Source organism: Hypanus sabinus, chromosome 7 (assembly GCF_030144855.1).
Source record: "Hypanus sabinus isolate sHypSab1 chromosome 7, sHypSab1.hap1, whole genome shotgun sequence".
Taxonomy (NCBI): Eukaryota; Metazoa; Chordata; class Chondrichthyes; order Myliobatiformes; family Dasyatidae; genus Hypanus; species Hypanus sabinus.
The window spans coordinates 60,520,826-60,540,786 of record NC_082712.1 but is presented as its reverse complement, the minus strand read 5'-3'; the positions used below and the strand labels follow the sequence as shown (position 1 = coordinate 60,540,786).

At 39.5% G+C, this 19,961-nt stretch overlaps 1 protein-coding gene across 1 annotated transcript in view; it reads left to right on the top strand.

The window, feature by feature from the left end:
* Positions 1–19,341, top strand: part of LOC132396819 (alpha/beta hydrolase domain-containing protein 17B) — an 86,962-nt gene extending 67,621 nt beyond the window's left edge. Inside the window, exons 2-3 of the mRNA XM_059974780.1 lie at positions 13,761–13,940; positions 16,453–19,341. Of these exons, the coding sequence (XP_059830763.1) occupies positions 13,761–13,940; positions 16,453–16,672 (400 nt within the window). The 3' untranslated portion in view covers positions 16,673–19,341. The remainder of the gene's footprint in view (positions 1–13,760; positions 13,941–16,452) is intronic.
* Positions 19,342–19,961: the final 620 nt, after the last annotated feature.

The window sequence follows — 19,961 nt, the reverse complement described above, 5'->3', positions numbered from 1 at the left end:
GACTTTATTTAGGCTAACATTTTTTCGCAGTGAATTTCAAATATGGAGTATTTTGGTGATGGAATCTATTGTAGACAGCCAGTATGTGCTTTGTATTTCATATGACACCCATTCAGTTCATGGAGGAAGATGGATGTGTTTCTGTGGAGCAGGCATTCCCAATGTTTTTTATGTCATGGACCAATACCATTAAGCGGATCCCAGGTCGGGAACCCTTGCTGTGGAGGGAGTTTAGTTATGCAGGAGGAAACTGGAAACTGAAAGATGGAAATCAATGTGATTTATTGTATTATTATTGTTTTTCTGTTTTTGCTTTTACTGGCGAGGTTCAAGTTTCCCCCACCATCCGAAGGTAGAGCATTCCTATGAAATAGTTCGTAAACTGGAATGTTGTAACGTGAAGAAGCAATTACCATTTATTTATATGGGAAAAATTTGAGAGCATTCACAGACCCAAAAATAAATCATGCCAAATAACACATAAAACCTAAAATAACAGTAACACATAGTAAAAGCAGGAATGATATGATAAATACACAGCCTACATAAAGTAGAAATACTTTTCTGCAATCATTGCAGCACCATCCACCTTCGCGAAAATCTCACGCAAACGCTCTCGGTAGAAGCACTCCCAGCACAAACATAAGCGCTCTCGGCAGAAGCACTCTCTTCAGTAACCTTTAAGCTATGAAGCTGCCAAATCATACCAAATAACACATAAAAATATACAGCCTATATAAAGTAGAAATAACTTCTGTACAGTGTAGTATCACTTACCAGAATCGGGAAGACAGTGAGTAGACTGAAGGTGTGTTAGGCTGAGTCGTCGGAGGTTGGGGTGGTGGGGGGTAGAGGAGGGCAGGTCATCTTCTATGTCTGGCTGCCTCAATATTGAAGGTCAACGTTCGTTGCCTGCTGTGGCTGATGTGGAAGGCTTGAAAAATGACAGTATGCTTGACTACTTAGCCTCGCGCATTTTTCTATCACACAGTTCTTTGTAAGCACTCAAACCATCCTGAAAATATGTCCTAAACCTATGTACCCTTTCAAAATTAAAGTTGTACTTTTCTGCAATTATTGCAGCGTTGTCAATCGCAGCGAAAATCTCACGCAGTTGCTTCACGTTCAGTTCCTGGACGACTTCACTTTTGGTCCATTCGCTACTGCATTCAGTTTCGATTGTTATCCTTTCCTCTTCCAATTGCATCAGCTCTTCATCTATCAGTTCTTGGTCATGGGATGCCAAAACTTCTTCAACATCAACTTCGTCAACTTCCACAAGCCAAACTCACTTTGTCCTTATTTCGTTCACCATGATCAAAACACTTTTAATTATGTCTAGTTTTACACTAAGTGTAACACCCTTATGAGCTCTTTTAGGCTTTTCCAATACCTTAGAACTCATCTTGCTAACGGATGCACAAAATAAATCGAGATAAAGCACAGATGCTCACTGGCACGTTTTTAAGCAATGGCGACTAGAATGCAGTTCCGGGGGAGGACCTTGCTGCTCGGGGCGTGCGCTGCTGTAACGGTGAAAACACCTTCTGTTAGTGAAAACAGGTAACTAATGTAGGTCTTTCGTAACAGCGAGGTGTCATAAAGTGAACATTTGAAAATTGTAGGACACCTGTATTTTATTTAGAGATCGAGCATGGCAACAAGCTCTTCTGGCCCAATAAGGCCAGGCTACCTAATAACTGACTTATGATCAATTAGCCTACTAACCTGTATGTCTTTGAAATGTGGAGGAAACTGAGAAAACCGATATGGTCCTTAAAAACAGCGGCAATATTGAATCTGCGTTGCTGGTGCTATAATAGTATTATGCTACGTGCTATGCTGCCCCAATGTAGGTGCTGATATTTTCGTCTTTCATTGTATTGAAGGACTTGTACAGAAGTGTATAATTATTATTTTTATACCCTATCTTAACCACTGTACTAATAGAATGGCTGTTTTTGTTTTAAACTTCCACCTTTAATTTTGTTAAATAAGTGCTGCCTGCCATCTTGGGTAGTGGTAAGAGACCTCTTGCCACAATTTCAAAGAAGAGCAAGGATATTCTTGCCATTTAAAGAGCAAACACGAGGAAATCTGCAGATGCTGGAAATTCAAACAATGTGGCCACACATTTTAATTCCACATCCCATTCCCATTCTGATATGTCTATCTATGGCCTCCTCTACTGTCAAGATGAAGCCACACTCAGGTTGGAGGAACAACACCTTGTATACCGGGTGGGTAGCCTCCAACCTGATGGCATGAACATTGACTTCTCTAACTTCTGTTAATGCCCCTCCTCCCCTTCTTACCCCATCCATGACATATTTAGTTGTTTGCCTGTTCTCCATCTCCCTCTGGTGCTCCCCCCTCCCCCCTTTCTTTCTCCTGAGGCCTCCCGTCCCATGATCCTTTCCCTTCTCCAGCTCTGTATCACTTTCGCCAATCACCTTTCCAGCTCTTAGCTTCATCCCACCCTCTCCGGTCTTCTCCTATCATTTCGCATTTCCCCCTCCCCCCACTACTTTCAAATCTCTTACTATCTTTCCTTTCGGTTAGTCCTGACGAAGGGTCTCAGTCCGAAACATCGACAGCATTTCTCCCTATAGATGCTGCCTGGCCTGCTGTGTTCCACCAGCATTTTGTGTGTGTTGTTGTTTTATTCTTGCTATTCTGGCCAGTATTTATTGCTTGAGGTAGAAATAAAAAAAATTCACTTCCATGTTTGTACACATCTTGCACCCTTTATAAAACCCTTTATTGCTGTAAAGTGCTTGGTAAAATCATGAAAAGGACATAGCAATTGTAATAGAAGTGCATACCTATTGCCCATTTTCAAGATCAATTCAACTATTTTTAAATAACTCATTGAGTCGAGGCACAAAATAATTAATCCACTCACAAAAGAATTCAAACATGGGGTTACTTTTCAGTAGGCTTTCAGTTTAAGTGGGTAACATCTCCTGGTATCAAATAGAAGTTCCTGTTCATTATTTTTACTTGGGTGGAGGACGGTTGCATCAACATAAGTTATAATTTCTAGCACCTGAACCCTTTATTAGAATCTTTTACTTCAGAAGTTAGTGCCAGTGATTTCAAATTTCAAGTTATAGTAACAAATTAAATTAAATTTATTTTACTAAACGAGAAAGCAAATAAAATTACTGGCATGCTTCAGTCTGATCTCTTGTCCATTAGCAGATTGCCTTGGATAATGTTCCATCTCCAATAGTTGATAACTAGCAGTAACTTAAAAATTTTGGTTAGTAAATGATGGTGCTAACGATTGTCTCATCCTGTTGAAATGTAAGAGGCAGATGCTGTATATTTGAAGTAATTGCTGGAAGAACCAAAATGAATTGAAGAAACAAATCGGGCAGCATATATGGAGGGGAATAAACAGTTGACATTTTGGGCCAAGACCCTTCATCAGGACTAGAAAGGAAGAAGCCAGAAGCCAGAATAAGAATGTCAGAGAAAGGGAAGGAGTACAATTGGCAGGTATTAGGTAAGACGGTGGGTGGTTGGGGGAAGGGGAATGAAGGAAGAAGCTTCAAGGGGGATAGATGGAAGAAGTAAAGGACTGAAGAAGGAATCTAATAAGAGAGGACAGTGAACTATGAAAGAAAGGGAAGGAAGAGAATGATATGGAGGTGACAGGCACATGAGAAGAAATCAATGTTCACAGCATAAGGTTGAAAGCTACCCAGACAGAATTTGAGGTGTTGCTTTTTTACCCTCAGGTAGCCATCTTTCCAAATAAAAAGATGTTTGCTCTCCAACCAGAGTTTGGCCTCATGGTAGTAGAGGAGGCCATGGACAGACATGTATCAGAATGAGAATGGAAAGTTGAAATGAAAGGGGTTGCCACTAGCAGTTCCTACAGTTTTGTGGTGGACAGAGTGAAGATGCTCAACCAAGCAGTCCTCTAATCTGTGTCAGATTTCACTAATGTAGAGGAAGCCACACTGGATACAATAGATCATCCTGACAGAATCATAGGAGAAGAGCTGCCTCACCTGGAAGAACTGTTTGTGGCCCTGAATGGTGATGAAGGATGAGTTGCAGGGGTGGGTGTAACATTTTCAGGGATAAGTGCCTGAAGGGAAATTTAGTGCTCCAAGTTAATTGTGATCTGAAATAGGCTACCTGAAAGTGCAGGGGAATCAGTTGTATTGGTAGCTTTCAAAAGGAAAGGAAATATTAGTAAAGGAAAAGAGCATTTGTGGATTGTGAATTGGGTCAGCAAGTTTTCATCAAAAATGGGAAAGAGAAAATTATGTTAGTTTTAAATTATAATAAGGATGATGAAGCATGGATAAGACAGGAATCTCTCTGATTAGACGAGGCCAGGATTACTAATGTTTTACAAATAGTATTTCTTACTTTGTATCAGTGAAATGGATGATTAAAATGTAAGGAAGTACAATGCACCTCATTATTCCCCTTTTTATAGTTGGCTGAGAAGCACAATACTGCAAGAAATTCGTTATCTACACAAGGGTTTCCTGAAATCTGTTTTTTATCTTGCTTATTGAAGAGAGCAGAAGGATGAGATTTCCTACTTTAAGGCTATGACGTATGTGTTGTCCTTGAAATGTTCATCCTGCACTTTGCTGTTTCCTCTATCAGGGACATGGTGTACAAGCATGATCTACTGTATGACAAATGGCCACGGCAGAAGGGTTTTTGGATTAACTACTGTACTATTGTACTATACCTCCATTGTTGAACCTCATCCATTTTTATCTGGACTGTGCAGACCTGAGCAGTTATAACCTTGTACACTCAAAAGGAGTTCTTAAGTAGATGTTGTGTTGGTTTCTTATACAAATGTGGCATCAAGCTGACCAAAGAATGGTGAAAGTGTGTGTGTGGTTTAATTATTTGACACTAATAGCAGATAACTCTGGCTACATTGGAACAGATTGTAATTCATGAAAATAAATCATTAGCTGAAAAGCTTTTCAAGAAATCCTAGGTTCAGATATTGTGTGTTCAATTAACTGTGGAAATAAATTTGAAACCACTTTTAATGTCCACACAGAAGGAGTGACAAACTGAAGATACCTAATAATAGCCTTGCACTGCCACAATCCCACAGATGCCTGGAAATGTGCAGGAATTTTTCATGCTCACAGTGGGAGTGAATGTTGTGCAGTGGCCTCCTGGTAGCTGTGACTTGGAAACTTTGGCACTGGTGTCAGCATGGGCATTAGAATTACCAAGAGTGGACCACTCTTCAACATCCTAAACCACGTTCTCTTCAAAAACAGCAAATCAGAAGCCAATGTGGCAACACTGAGTTTCTCTACCAGACCTGAAACCAGTAACTGTTGTCAGAAGCAGCCACGGACTCTTAATTTGTCTAGCAACTGAGTGAAGATGTTCCCTGCATGTTGCAAACATTGATGTGTGTTTCATTATTTGATGTTGTATGACATAAAAGAAGATGATGGTTTTGTAAATAATTATTTTCAAATATCTGCAATCATGGTTTACTGGAAACAGCTGGAATTTTGCCATTGTTCTTTTAATATTGTTGATGATCTTAGAACAATGGGATCTATTCCTTTCTTTGGGGCTTCACAATTACTCTGACTTTACCAAATTCCAGTCGAGAATTATTTGTACATATTTTGCTGTGGTCCTCTTGCATCATATGTTTCATTTGACTTGTTACAATGAGCCACAGAGTCACCTATGACAGTACATTGGTTTCCCGAATCCAGGTTGCTACAGTAGTGACACCATTTCCTGCAGCTAACACTGAGTGTGGCTTTGTCATGGGAAGAGATATTCTAGTGGATGGGGGAAATGATTCAAGGATGTCAAATGGGCAATGAACATTTAGGATGGCATGAGCAGCACAAGCCCTTTGTGAGTGGCAGTAGTAGTACAGCATTTTAGACACCCTGCTTGTCCTCTTGGGGAGCTTCTAGCCCATTTGTAGAAGAAACTACATTTCCGACTTTGGCCTAACCTTTCACCTCAGAATTTACAGAGCTGAAGTCGAAGCAAGTCACTGCTTAAAGGACTGTCTAAGAAGAAGAATCCTGAATCGTGTCATGGGAGTATATTAATGGAGACTGAAAGATTAATTGTCAATTGTTTGCACAACATCTGTCATTTTGCAGCATGGGTAAACACATTATGTGCATGTTTGTTTTAAATCTCAGCTGGAGTTGGAGTACGTGTGGATGTTTCAGTTCTATATCTTGGCACAAACTTCATCCCATGCTAATGTGTTTTGCGAAGATCATATAACTGACTAGTACTGACTATCTCCTAATAATAACAATGAAGCTGAATATTCACCACACAGACTTTGAGGATTTAAGGAGCCAACTCAACACCATCTTCTTAAAGAGATCTACAGAAGGGCAATAAATACATCCTTTCTCACTGACTGATTACTAACTTAAATATGGGCTGAAAGGCCTGTTCCTGTTCCATGTTGCTAAAATCCTAAATTACATTTTAAAAGTAAAATGTAGAAGCTCAACTCTTGTGAGAAACTTAAATGTAGCTTGCTGCTTCTATAGCTTGTCACTCATAAATTACTGTCACGTTTTAGATCATAAAACATAGGAGCAGAATTAGGTAATTTGTCCCATTGATTCTGCACTGACATTCCATCATGGCTGACTTATTATCCTGCCCAACCTTATTCTCATGCTTTCTCCCCATACATAGCCTTTGATGTCCTGATTAATTAAGAACCTATCAGCCTTGGCCTTAAATATTACCAATTACTTAGCCTGCATAGTCATTTGTGGCAGTGAATTCTTCAGATTCACCACCCTCTGGCGAAAGAAATTTTTTGTCATCTCTATTCTAAATGAATGTCCTTCAATTCTGAGGATGTGCCCTCTGGTCCTTGACCTCCCCACTTTAGAAACTTCCGCTTAACATCCACTCTATCTTGGCCTTTCAATATTTAAGAGGTTTCAATGCGATCTCCTATCATTCTTCTAAACTTCAGCAAGTACAGACCCAGAGCCATTAAACGCTCTTCATGTTAACCCTTCCATTCCTGGGATAATTTTCGTGAACCTCCCCTAGAACTTCTTCAATGCCTCCATATCTTTTCTAAGATAAGGGACTGCTCAGGATACTCGCACAAGTGTGGTCTGACCAATGCCTTCTAAAGCTGCAACATTAAATCCTTGCTCTTGTATTCTAGTCCTCTTGAAATAAATGCTAACATTGCATTTGCCTTCCTTACCATCGACTCAACCTGCAAGTTGACCTTTAGGGAATCCTACATGAGGACTCTTTAAGTCTCTTTGCACCTCTGATTTTTAAATTTTCTCCCCATTAAGAAAATAATGAATGCTTTAATTCCTTCTACCAGATTGCATGACCTTGTACTTCTCTAAACTATATTCCACTTGCCACTTCTTTGCCCATTCTGCAATCTGTTGAAGTCCTCCTGCACACACCCTGCTTTCTTAACACTACCTGCACCTCCACCAATCATTGTATTGTCTGTAAATTTGACCACAAAGCCATCAGTTCTTTCATCCAAATCATTAACATATAATGTGAAAAGAAGTGGTCTCAACACTTCAGGAGGGCACGGAGCGACCACTCCCCGCCGAACATCGACAGCTCCTCGGTAGAGATCATTAAGAGCATCAAATTTCTTGGTGTTCACCTGGTGGAGAATCTCACCTGGTCCCTCAACACCAGCTCCATAACAAAGAAAGCCCAGCAGCATTTCTACTTTCTGCGAAGGCTGAGGAAAGTCCATCTCCCACCCCCCATCCTCATCACATTCAGCAGAGGTTGTATTGAGAGCATCCTGAGCAGCTGCATTACTGCCTGGTTCAGAAGTTGCACCATCTCGGATCGGAAGACCCTGCAGCGGGTAGTGAGGTCAGCTGAGAAGATCATCGAGGTCTCTCTTCCCGCCATCATGGACATTTTCACTACACGCTGCATCCGCAAAGGCCCCCTTTATTCTCACTTTTTGTCTCCTGCCGATTAGCCAATCTTCTAACCATGCCAACATGTTTCCTGTGCTATGTACCCTGTAACTGGGTCACTTACCAGCAAAGATAGAGAGGTCCGTTGAAGTCTGATGGTACTATTTTTAACAGTATTTATTGATAAAATACACAAAAATAATATCAATGCAAACATACAGATAATATACGTCGTCAATACTAAATCTAAAAGCGCGGGTATAATAATAATCAACAAGAAATAGCTCTATCGTTGTCTAGGGGATAATGTATTGTCCGATGGAAATATAAAAGCCACTTTAGTTCCTTCAAGCTGTAGGCTGCAGCCTTTGGTTGGAGTCAAGAGAAAGACGGAGGTTTAACTTGCCCATTCCTTTTATGATGTCAATCCTTCGAGAGTTGTTGGGGGACTGATTTCCCCTTTGTTGTTAGCTAAAACCGTTCTTCCGTGGCAAGACCCACCAATTCCGAGGCAAATGGAAAGGGACGCAGGTGGGCTGTTACCACTGGCTTCACTATTACGTTGTTACAGGAGTTCTAGCGTTTCTTCTGGTGCGTCTGAGGGGCTGTTCCCACAGACCCTCTTTTATCCTGACTCACAGGGTCTCAGATGTCAATCAGGTTGGGATGATGCAATCCCTCCACCAACCCCCCCCCCTCCCCCCGGTTCATTGCCTGGGGGCTTCAATGCATCGTACAGGGTTCAATACACAATTCCGTCTCCAAGAGACAATAGCAGGTATCAATGGTTCCGCCTTTCGGAGGGCAGGACACATTCCAAACTCTTTGTGGATTCTCCATGTCTTTCTCTCATTTCCTGGGTCTCCTGAACTGACTTAATAGTGATCTTGTGATTCTCAAAAAGGAGGGGGCTACGTTGTACCCTTCGGCCCCTCAGAGTTGTGGCACATTCGTAACACCTGTAATAACATGGGCTCTTGTTAAGCAGCCACATGTGCGACACCATGTTAAAGGCCTTTTGAAACAAGTAAACAACATCCACTGGCTCTCCTTTGCCTGCCCTGCCAGTTATTTCCTCAAAGAATTCCAACGGATTTGTCAGGCAAGATATCCTCTTAATGAAAACATGCTGAGTTTGGCCTACTTTGTCCTGTGCCTCCAAATACCCTGAAACCTCATTCTTCATGATTGACTCCAACATCTTTCTAACCACTGAAGTCTGGCAAGCAGGCGGATAACTTCCTTTCTTCTGCTTCTCTCTCTTCTGGACTAATATTTTGCAATTTTCCAGTCCTCCAGAACCATTCCAGAATCTAATAATTCGTGGAAGATCATTACTATAATCTCTTCAGCTACCTGCGGTATGACTTAACTACCTTCAGACTTTTTAACTTCCCAAGCACCTTCTCCTTAGTAATAACAACAACACTCATTTCTGCCTCCTGAAATGCTCACATTTCTGGCATTCTGCTGGTGTACAGTGAAGACCATGCAAAATACTTGGAAGTTCATTTGCCATTTTTAAAAATGTTCCCCCATTAATACCTCTTGGGTGATATTTTCCAGTGTACCGATATCTGTTCTAATCTCTCTTTTACTCTTTGTATATCTGAAAACACTTTTTGTATCCTTGTATTATTGGCTAGCTTACTTTCATATGTTATCTTCTCTCCACTTGTGGCTTTTTCGTTGCCATTGCCTTCTTGGTTTTTAAATGTTTCCCAATCCTCTACCTTCCCACTAATTTTTCCTATGTTATATGTCCTCTTTTTTTTTTTGCTTTTATGCTGTCTTTTACTTCCCTCGTCAGCCATGGTTGCCTCATCCTCCCTTTTAAAATACTTCATCTTTGGGATGTATCTTTCCTGCACCTTCTGAATTGCTCCCAGAAACTCCAGTCATTGCTGTTCCACCATCGTCTGTTCCAATCAATTTTGGCCAGCTCTCCTCATGCCTCTAATTCCCTTTACTGCACTCTAAATCAGATCCATTAGATACATCTTCTCTAACTGCACATCATATTATGATTACTGCCTCCTAAAGGTTCCTCTACCTTAAACTCCCTAATCAAATCTTGATTATTATATAACCCCCGAACCAGAATTGTCATTCCCGTAGTGGGCTCAGCTGCAAGCTGCTCTAAAAAGCTATCTTGTAGATGTTGTGCAAATTCCCTCTCTTAGGATCCAGCAGCAATCTAATTTCCTCAATCTACCTGCATATTGAAGTTCCCCCATGACTATTGCAGAATTGCCCTTTGTATATACCTTTTCTATCTCCCTTTGTAATTTGTATCCCACATTCTGGCTTCTGTTTGGAGGCCTGAATATAACTCCCAACAGGGTCATTTTACACATCTAGTTTCTTAACTCTACCCACAAGAATCCTACATCTTCTGATCCTGTGTCACCTTTCTAAAAGATTTGATTTCATCTCATTTACCAAAACAGCCACCTCATACCCTGTGTGCTCCTGCATATCCTTTTGATACAATGTGTATTCTTGGATGTTAAACCCCCAACTATGATGTTCTTTCGGCCATAACTCAGCAATGCCCACAATGTCATACCTACCAATCTCTAACTGCGCTACCAAGTCATCTACCTTATTCCGCACCCTGCATATATTCAATTATAACATTTTCAGTTCTGTATTCATCATCTTTTTTGATTTTGTCACCCTGTTACATTTTAACTCTCCCTACTTTTTGCCCTAGCATCTACCTGTCCTTCCTCAGTCTCACTACACACTGCATTTATGTATACCAACTGCCGTACCCTCAGCCCTATCACTGTGGTTCCCATCCCTGTGCCAAATTAGTTTAAGCTGTCTCCAGCAGCTCTAACAAACCTGCCCACAAGGATATTGGTCCTCCTTGGCTTCAGTGTAACTTGTCTTTTTTGTTCAGGTCATACCTTCCCCAGAAGAGATCCCTATATGGGGGCATATAAATTTAAATAATTGAGGCCTTCCATTGGTAGGTGTTGACCATAGATGTTGTGTCCCAGGAGTCTATGTGATACGCAAGCCAGTACACAAACTAGGGCAGTACAGTATGGAGTGCAAGATGTTGCCAATGTAGCAGGCTCCTCCTCTCCATGCAGGTGATCAATCCAAAGGAATGGCAGAATCTGATACAATTTGACACCAGCAATGTCACAAGTATTGCCAGTCAGTGTTGAACTCAACGTAGGACTGCCTTAGGGACTCCAGCTTCAGATTTTTCCTCTGGGTTTACTCCCGAAGCCTTCTCCATGAGAGTGTATAGCTGCAAGGTAGTGGAGGTTTGAGGCCAGAGTTTTCCTTTTACTAGAAGAGCTGCCAACCACAGCTGATGAGTCCCATCTGCCTGAAGCAACTGGTTTTAAGGTGCAAGTAACCCACCTTTGCCCTTCTCCTGTCTAGGAATGGTTCTGCGGGGCTTAGTAGCTAAGCCACCTAAACAGAATTGGGACTAGTTCTCCCTAAGATGTTAACTTGAACTGTGGGGAAGGCCGAAAATAAAATGGTGGGGTGAAGAACCAGAGCATCAGGGCATCATTAGGAATCAATAAATAGGTTTATAGGGGTACACTGAAAATTTTGAGTACAAGTGGGATCCAAAATGTATTAAATGGAAAAGTGGCAGAAACTGAATCCAGAAATATCTTTGAAATTAATTAGTTGGTCACAGTCTTGAGAACAAGATCCAAAATGCTTACGTGAGAAAAACCAGGGTATTAATTATGGTGACTTTTACAACAGTTTTGGAATTGCATGATGGGCTATGTTTGTGAACAGATCATTAAGGAACTCTATGTATTTTATCAGTTTAAAAAGTGAGCTGTGGGCTGGTTATGAAGAGTTATTTTGGGAGTCTTTGTGATTAAGTTGATAGTATGTAGGCCAGTAATCAATCTAATTTCTGAGTCATGTCACTCTAGTATGTTGGTCTGCTATCTGAGAAGCGCTGTGAGGGGCTGAATTTGCTGGGTGCTGCTGTCAATGGACCCTGTTGCTGTTTGTACTCTACTTATGAGAGGGAAATCGCACAAATCAAAACAGTCTGCTAGCAAACTTGGTATTCAGCTGGGTAAATTTAGTTGGAATTGTGGTCAGTCATTTGGGGAAATGTACTGTTTAGCTACTGCCAGCACTTCAATAAACAAGTGTTGTTTCTACGGAATCAGAATCAGGTTTAATATCTCTGGCATATGTTGTGAAATTTGTTGTTTTGCAGCAGCAGTACATTATAATACATAATAAAAACTTTTAAAATATTTTAAAAATTAAATAATTAGTGCAAAAAGAGGGTAGTGTTCATGAGTTCATTGTCCATTTAGAAACCTGATGTTGGAGGGGATGAAGTTGTTCCTGAAACATTAAGTGTGTCTTCAGGCTGCTGTACCACCACCTCCTTGATGGTAGTAATAGGAAGAGGGCATGTCCTGGGTGATGGGGGTCTTTAAATGATGGATTCTGCCTGATGCATTGCCTTTTGAAGGTGGCCCGGATGCTGGGGAGTCTAGTGCCCATGATGGAGCTGCAGAGTTTATAACTTTATGCAGATTTTTCCTATGGTGATGCATTCAGTTAGAATGCTCTCCACAGTACAACTGTAGAAATTTGAGTGTATTTGGTGATAGACCAATTCGCCTCAAACTCCTCTTGAAATATTGCTGCTGTCATGCCTTTTTTGTAATTGTATCAATATGTCGGGCCCAGGATAGATCTTAAGTGACACTTAAACCCAGAAGCTTGAAACTGTTCACTCTTTCCGCTTCTGATGCCTGAATGAAGACTGATGTGTGTTTGATCAGCTTCCTCTTCCTGAAGTCAGCATTCATTTCCTTAGTCTTACTGATGCAGAGTGCAAGGTTGTTGCTACGACACCACACAGATGATCTGAATTGCTCCTGTACATCGATTCATCACCATCTGAAATTCTGCTAACAATATTATGTTGTCAGCAAATTTGTAGATGGTTTTTGAGCTGTGCCTAACCACACATCTGTGGGTGTATTGGGGGTAGAGCGGTGGGATACGCTAGATCCTTGAGGTGCACCAGTGTCGATTATCAGTGAGGAGATGAGAAGAGATTCCATTTCATGCCTGGAACTAGTTACATGGATTTGTAGCCTCTGGTTTAAAATAACTTTGGTCTGGTGACTTTTCTGCAAGCATTTCCTTGAGTGATACATTTTCTTTTCAATTATACCACACAATTAGGCCATCTCTGCTAATTCATCTTTTGGGAGATTTGCTATAAAGATTTGCAAAAGAGAAGTGAACTTTAACAAAAATGTTTTTTTAATTGGTGAATAGTATAATTTAAGATATCTTCATGGGGGTTGAAATTAATCTTTCAACTCTCCTTGCATTCCTTCCATGGGGAATTAAATTTAAATCCAGGCCATGCTGAAATGTAGTACTGTGTTCTACTTTAGAGACCCAGAGCAAAAAAATGTTTGGCTGTGATGGCAGGAAAAGTCTATTGTAATGAGATTTTGTGCCAAGTTCCTGCTGTTCATAATAGGAAGATTCAGAAGTAAGATACAGTTTTAATTGCTTGTTCTTACCTTTGAAATTGATTCTAATTTCTCTGCTCTTGTACTGTCACAATATGTTTTCAAGGCTTCTTCCTTCCCCATTGTATTCCATTCTTGTGAGAAATTCTGTTATAGTGTAATACTTGGTATAATATTTTTGCATTGTATATATTTTTTTGGCTTTGGTTCATTTTGTAGTCAACTAGTTTTCCGAATGGTTGTAGTCTGTTTGTTCAACAAAATAGAGTTGGCCGATGAAATGACATTAATATTTCAAATTTGTCTTTTCATCAAACAGGTATGGAATTCGTCCAGAGAATGTGATCCTGTATGGTCAGAGTATAGGCACGGTACCCACAGTAGATCTGGCTGCTCAGTATGAATGTGCTGCAGTTATCCTTCATTCACCCTTGATGTCTGGAATGCGTGTAGCCTTCCCTGATACAAAGAAGACCTACTGTTTTGATGCATTTCCTAAGTAAGTGATGCTTTTTCTTCCAGGTTTAACTGACTTTGCGTTGATTAAGTAACAAATTTAAATGAAGCCAGAGTTTGGTTTTATTATATGACTTTCTTTTAAAGGTTTGTTGATCTTTTTTCTGCCTGGCCAACAGAGTAATGTAGTGCTGCTCTGTTCTGATTGGAAAGTAAGATCTGCTTTCTGAGATTCATTGAGCACTGTGCATATAAATGAACTATTTGGTAGAATTCCCTCATTGGTAGAAGGATTAAAGGGAGATTGAAAAAGTTTTTTTCACCCTAAAAGTGAAGGCCATCTAGAATTTCTTGTTGGAAAAGACTAAATCAGAAACTGTTGTACCATCTTAAGAAGTACCTGCATGAACACTTGGTTTCAATCTAAAAGGCTGAGAAATGGGAACTGGCTAATGGGAAGGCCCTAAATGACTCTGTTCTCCTTGCCCAGGACACACTGGGCCAAAGGATCTCCTCTGTACATAAAGTTGTACAAATCTGTTGATTCTTTGTGTTTCTGGACAAAGTGGAACTTTCTCTTGCTTATGCTCTCTGGTCACATGTACACAAAAAATGAGAGGCATGCAGTTTATTTACCCCGGTCCCAAGATGTGTATGCATGATAGATAGAAATGAATGATCACCATCCAAACATTCGTCAAGATATTTCTTCATTTATACATTTTTATTTCTGATACACAGAAGATGATTTCTTCCACTCCCATGACAGTGAAAGCAAGTAAAAGTGATCAAAGAGATGGCAAAGACTGAAGGAATTGTGCACACCTATAGATTAAAAGATATAACTGCAATATGTGGAGTTCCTATTGAGCCTGATGGGAATAGGTCCGTTGGTGAATTATTTATGTTCGACACTCATCATAACATCTTAGACTCAGTATCAAAGTCAAACATATCAAGACCATGATATCTAGGCTATAGTGTTACATGTATAGTGTTACATGTACTTTTGACTCTTGAGCAAGTGTTTATCTCACTGAGCTGTAAGTAAAATTGATAAAATATGTGGCCTATTATTAGGAAAAGGGTATCACTGTAATGCTCTACATGCAGATGGCTTTTAAACTATTCAACTCCAGCATTCAGCTCAATGCCATAATTAAATTTGCTGATGACTGTGGTTGGCTGAATCAAAGGTGCTGACATCAGCATAGAGGAGAAAGATTGAAAATCTGGCTGAGTGCTGCCACTGCAATGGCCTCTCACTCAACATCAGCAAGACCAAGTTGTTAATTATTGACTTCTGGAGAAGAAAACAGTAGGTCCCTGAGCTAGTCAAAGATGGAGAGGGTCAGCAACTTGTAAGTTCCTTGATGTTATCATTTCAGAGGATGTGTCCTGGGTCCCGCATGTAATTACCATTATGAAGAAAGCACAGTAGCACCTCTACTTTCTTAAGGTCTGTGAAGATTCAGCATGTCATCCAAAACTTGACTGGTTGTGTCACAGTCTGGAATGGAAATACTAATGTCCTTGAACAGAAAAGTCCACAAAAAGTAGTGGATTCAACCCAGTCCTTCATGGGTAAATCCCTCCCACTATTGGGCATATCTACAGGGCACTGTTGCAGGAAAGCAGCATCCATCATCAAGGATCTCCACCATACAGGCCATGTACTCTTCTGGTTCCTGCCATCAGGAAGAAGGTACAGAAGCCTCAGGACCCATAGCACCAGGTTCAGGAACAGATACCACCCCTCAACCATCAGGCTCTTAAGCCAGAGAGGTGGACTCATTTTTAAGGATCTTCATCTCATGTTCTTGATATTTATTGCTTATTTATTTGTTTGTTTAATTATTTGCACAGTTTATTGTCTTTTGCACATTGATTGTTTGTCTGTCCTGTTAGGGGCAGCCTTTCATTGATTCTGTTGTGTTTCTTGTATGAAATGCCCACCAAGAAAATGCATCTCAGGGTTAGATACGGTGACTTATAATTTATTTGATTTAAAATTACTTTGAACTCTGAACTTTAATTATTGCCTACTTATTCCTACATTTTCAAAAGCATTACTATTTTGATTTGTCATTCTGCCAGATTTGGGTCAGAAGTTGTTGTCATTCTGTCTAACTCAAGTCGTGAAAGGTTTTCTGGATTCCCTCGGTGTTTATGATATTTCAGTATACTGCGTTGAAGGACTGTCTTTTTGTGTGTGTTGTGCAAGGAGAAATGCTATAACAAATGATACAAAGGTGGTTTGTGTACTTAGAGTTCAGGATATTGTTCAACTTGTTTATAATGCTGCATTGAATTTCATCATGCCTATTCTGCTCTAATTATAGTGTCTGAGAATAGTTGAATGAAAGCATTATTATCTGGTACAGATCCTGGAGCACTGATATTTATGCAGTATAGATTTTGTGTAATTGCTGTGCTTTTTTTTAAAAAAAACAAAGATTATTTATAAAGAAACTAATGACAGTCTCAAACTTGCTCCCACCCCCGACAAACACAACCCTGCTGCTGAGTCTGTAACTTTTAATTTCTCTTGACAGCATCGACAAGATTTCAAAAATAGCCTCCCCAGTGCTGATCATTCACGGAACTGAAGATGAAGTCATCGATTTTTCACATGGGTTGGCATTGTACGAGCAATGCCAAAGGCCAGTGGAACCCCTGTGGGTGGAAGGAGCTGGCCACAATGACGTTGAGCTTTATGGACAGTACCTTGAAAGACTGAAGCAGTTTGTTTCTCAAGAACTGACAAGTTCCTAAATGAAAATTTAATATGCAAGGGCATTATATTTTGTTTGTTTTTTAGTTAGAAGATGCTTTCCACTTTGCATATGCAATTTTAATAATTCAAACTGATATAACTACTGAGAAAAACATTGAAGGGTTTTGTTTGCAAATCATGTGGTACCCATGGGGTTCTTAAAGATTTTCAAGCATAATGTTGATAATTAATGCTAGTGTTGAAAATAAAACTGGAGTAAAGCATCCGTTTGACAAATTATTTTAGGGATACCCATGATAAGGAAGTTAACCATATTTTCCTTTTATTCTGTTGTTTGAATACATTGATGATGTATTGGATGAAATGTTTCTTAAGTTGTTATGCACATATTTAATTCTTGATTTGTATGTTTTGCCAAATGAATTAGCATGTCAATAAGGAAGAGAAATTGCTTCACTAGGCCATCTGGAATGCATCTTTGTAAATCAACTAGATGTTCAGAATAACCAGAAAACTGTGCGTGTTGGGAGTTTGAAATTATAAACAAAAGGTTGGAAACAATATGCGGATCATGCAGCATCCGCGGAGAGTTGGTGATCTTCTGTCAGACCTGATTTTCACTGTGCAATGTAAAATCCTTAATCAATTCAAGATGTAAATTGACCATTGTTACAAATTTGTTCAATGCTTGAATCATGTGTTCAGTGGCAAGTTTCCATGGGAAGTAGCTCGGTGGATTATGAGTTGCTGAGTTCTGCCTCCTGCTTGCAGGATTGAAGAGAGCCAGTATTCCTTGTCTGTTGCACAAAGTTTGTGCAATTTGCATGGCATTGAGCAGGTCTGTATCAATCAGATATTACCCTCATCATTTCTTGGAAAACTAACCTTAAAGTAGTGTTTAAAATTTCTCATTTTGTTTCTAAACCTGAGTGCACAGAGATTTATTTTTGTTTTATTTTGTTGTGCATAATTTTCACAGACTGGCTGCTCAAGTCCTGAGGTTTTGGTTTTGCTGATTGTATGAACAAACTCGAGTTTCAGATTACACATTATGTACTTTTTTCGTAAATTAAAGGAAGGTGGGAAGTCTTCCCTTGTTAAAGCATGTTATGAAGACCTCTAGTAATGAAATAATGTTTATTTTTTACTTTTTTTAATAGGGAGTGGGAATATTGATCTATGGGAGTGAGGGGTGGGATCAGTTATCAGTTTAATTATGTAGTGAATAATTTTAAAGGGTAATAACTGACACTACCAATGCATTGTTTTTAGGTGTATTTCCCAATAGAAAAAATAACACATGCAACACTAACCACTATAGGTAATGTAGAGTGAATGCATTTACAAGGGCAATTGAAAAGTCTATTTCTTTTAAGGGAGGAAACACGTTTTAAAGTTATGGTACTCAAGTAGCCTTACAATTTTTTTTAATGTGAATGTGTAAATGCTTGAAATTCTCAGAATTTATATGCTCATGTATGACCCCATGTTTCTGTATATTATGACAAAATGCTACTTAGTGGTCAACTGTGAATATTGCCTGTGAATTAAATGTACAAGTCCAATTTATACATTTACTGTCAAATAAGGAGTGGCAAGCAGGCATTGCCAGCGTTAATGCAATACCTTTGTTCTGGTTGCTTTATATTTCAGAGATCAGTACTTCAGGAGCCAACCTTTGCTGGGAATTCATTTTTAAAGACCAAATTTAAAATCTGACAGAAATTATATCTTTCAGAAGTCTTGTAAACTGCAAATGACATCCATCTGTATTCTTTTACCTTGCCTTGTTGCTTACTCATTGCCTGAAAATACATGCAGTATTCATTCTTTAAACTGCTCCCTCCCCACACCATCCCTGCAAAGTACTGGTGGGATGGGATTAACTTTGATTTCATAGTGAACATTGTACTTGTTCCCACTTATGAATTTGTTGAAATTAAAGACCTCTACAAACAGCTGAGTAACCTAGCTGTGATAAATCAGTATTTGCTCCTTTCTAGCAAGTCTGAAAGGAAAGCATTTGAACTCTTCGTTTTCAAATCCCATTTTACAGGATTCAGTACAAACTGACCTGCCCAAATAACAGCAGAAATTCCTGAAGGATATACTTAGGGCCATAGGATTATCGATTGCCCTGTTAGTTGTCAAATTGGAAAGAGGAAAGCAATTGTGTTCATCCTGTAGAAGGTTGAAAGTAATTATGATCCATGTATTGTTAACTGTTCTGTCCTTCCAAGTAATTGGGTATTGCTCATTCCATACACCATTGGTTATAATCTAAAGTTTACAAATCTCATTAGATGGATTGTAATTACCATTCTCCAGCTTTTCCTTTTCCAAGATTTATTGGGATGCAACAGAGGTTAGCAGGAAAACGAGAACAATGGCTCACAGACGGTTATTCAGGTGGGCAGATAACTCGACCGGCTGGGAAGTAACACATGACCAGTCTGAACAGATGGGTGCCATATATTCAAACACTGCAAAATCTTGTGTAATCTGTATTTCATGTAAAACACTTTAAATGTGTGTTACTGAAGTGGCCTGTGGCAAGATGAAACTTTCTAGTACTTTTTACCATCCTGACTACTGAGCAAATTGAAACTACCTGTACCTGTTCTGTGTTTTGCTTATTTTCTGTTCTACCTGATGCAGGCAGGTTGGTATTTTTATTATAGTTGAATTAAACTTTGATTTAAAATGTGCAAAAGTGTTATTGTACCTTTCTTTCACCCTTGTCTTATGAGTATTAATATATGTTCAGTTTTTAAAAAAATAATTTCAGGGACAAGATCATTTGTGAGACTACCAGTATTTGTTATTAATTTCCTTATTGCTCTTAATCAAGTGGCTGGCTGTATCATTTCACATGTCAACCACAAAATTAACCACATTGCTTTTAGGTAGTAATCATTTATAATTCTGAGTAAGGATGTAGATACCCACTTTGAACTAGGTTTACTTTTAGTACTGGTGCCAACCTTTTAATTTGCAGGTAGTTATTTGTAACTAATTAAAAAGAAAATCTGCATCATACAATGCAAGCTTGAGAAACAGTACCTCATCTTTCCTAGGCATATTGCAGTTCTGCAACTTCAGATAACTTGATTTATGTCTGTATCAATCATCCATTCTTGTATTGGCTCAGCTTGTTTATGTGTGTGTTTTATTTTTCTGTTTCTCCCCCTGTGTTGTGGGAATGGAGGACGTGCATGATCTTACCTGCTGGGCATTTACACCTGCTCTACACTTTACAGTTCTGACATTACTTTGTCTCTCTAACTGCTCCCACTGCTTGACTTTTGTTTCTCTTTCCATAGATGT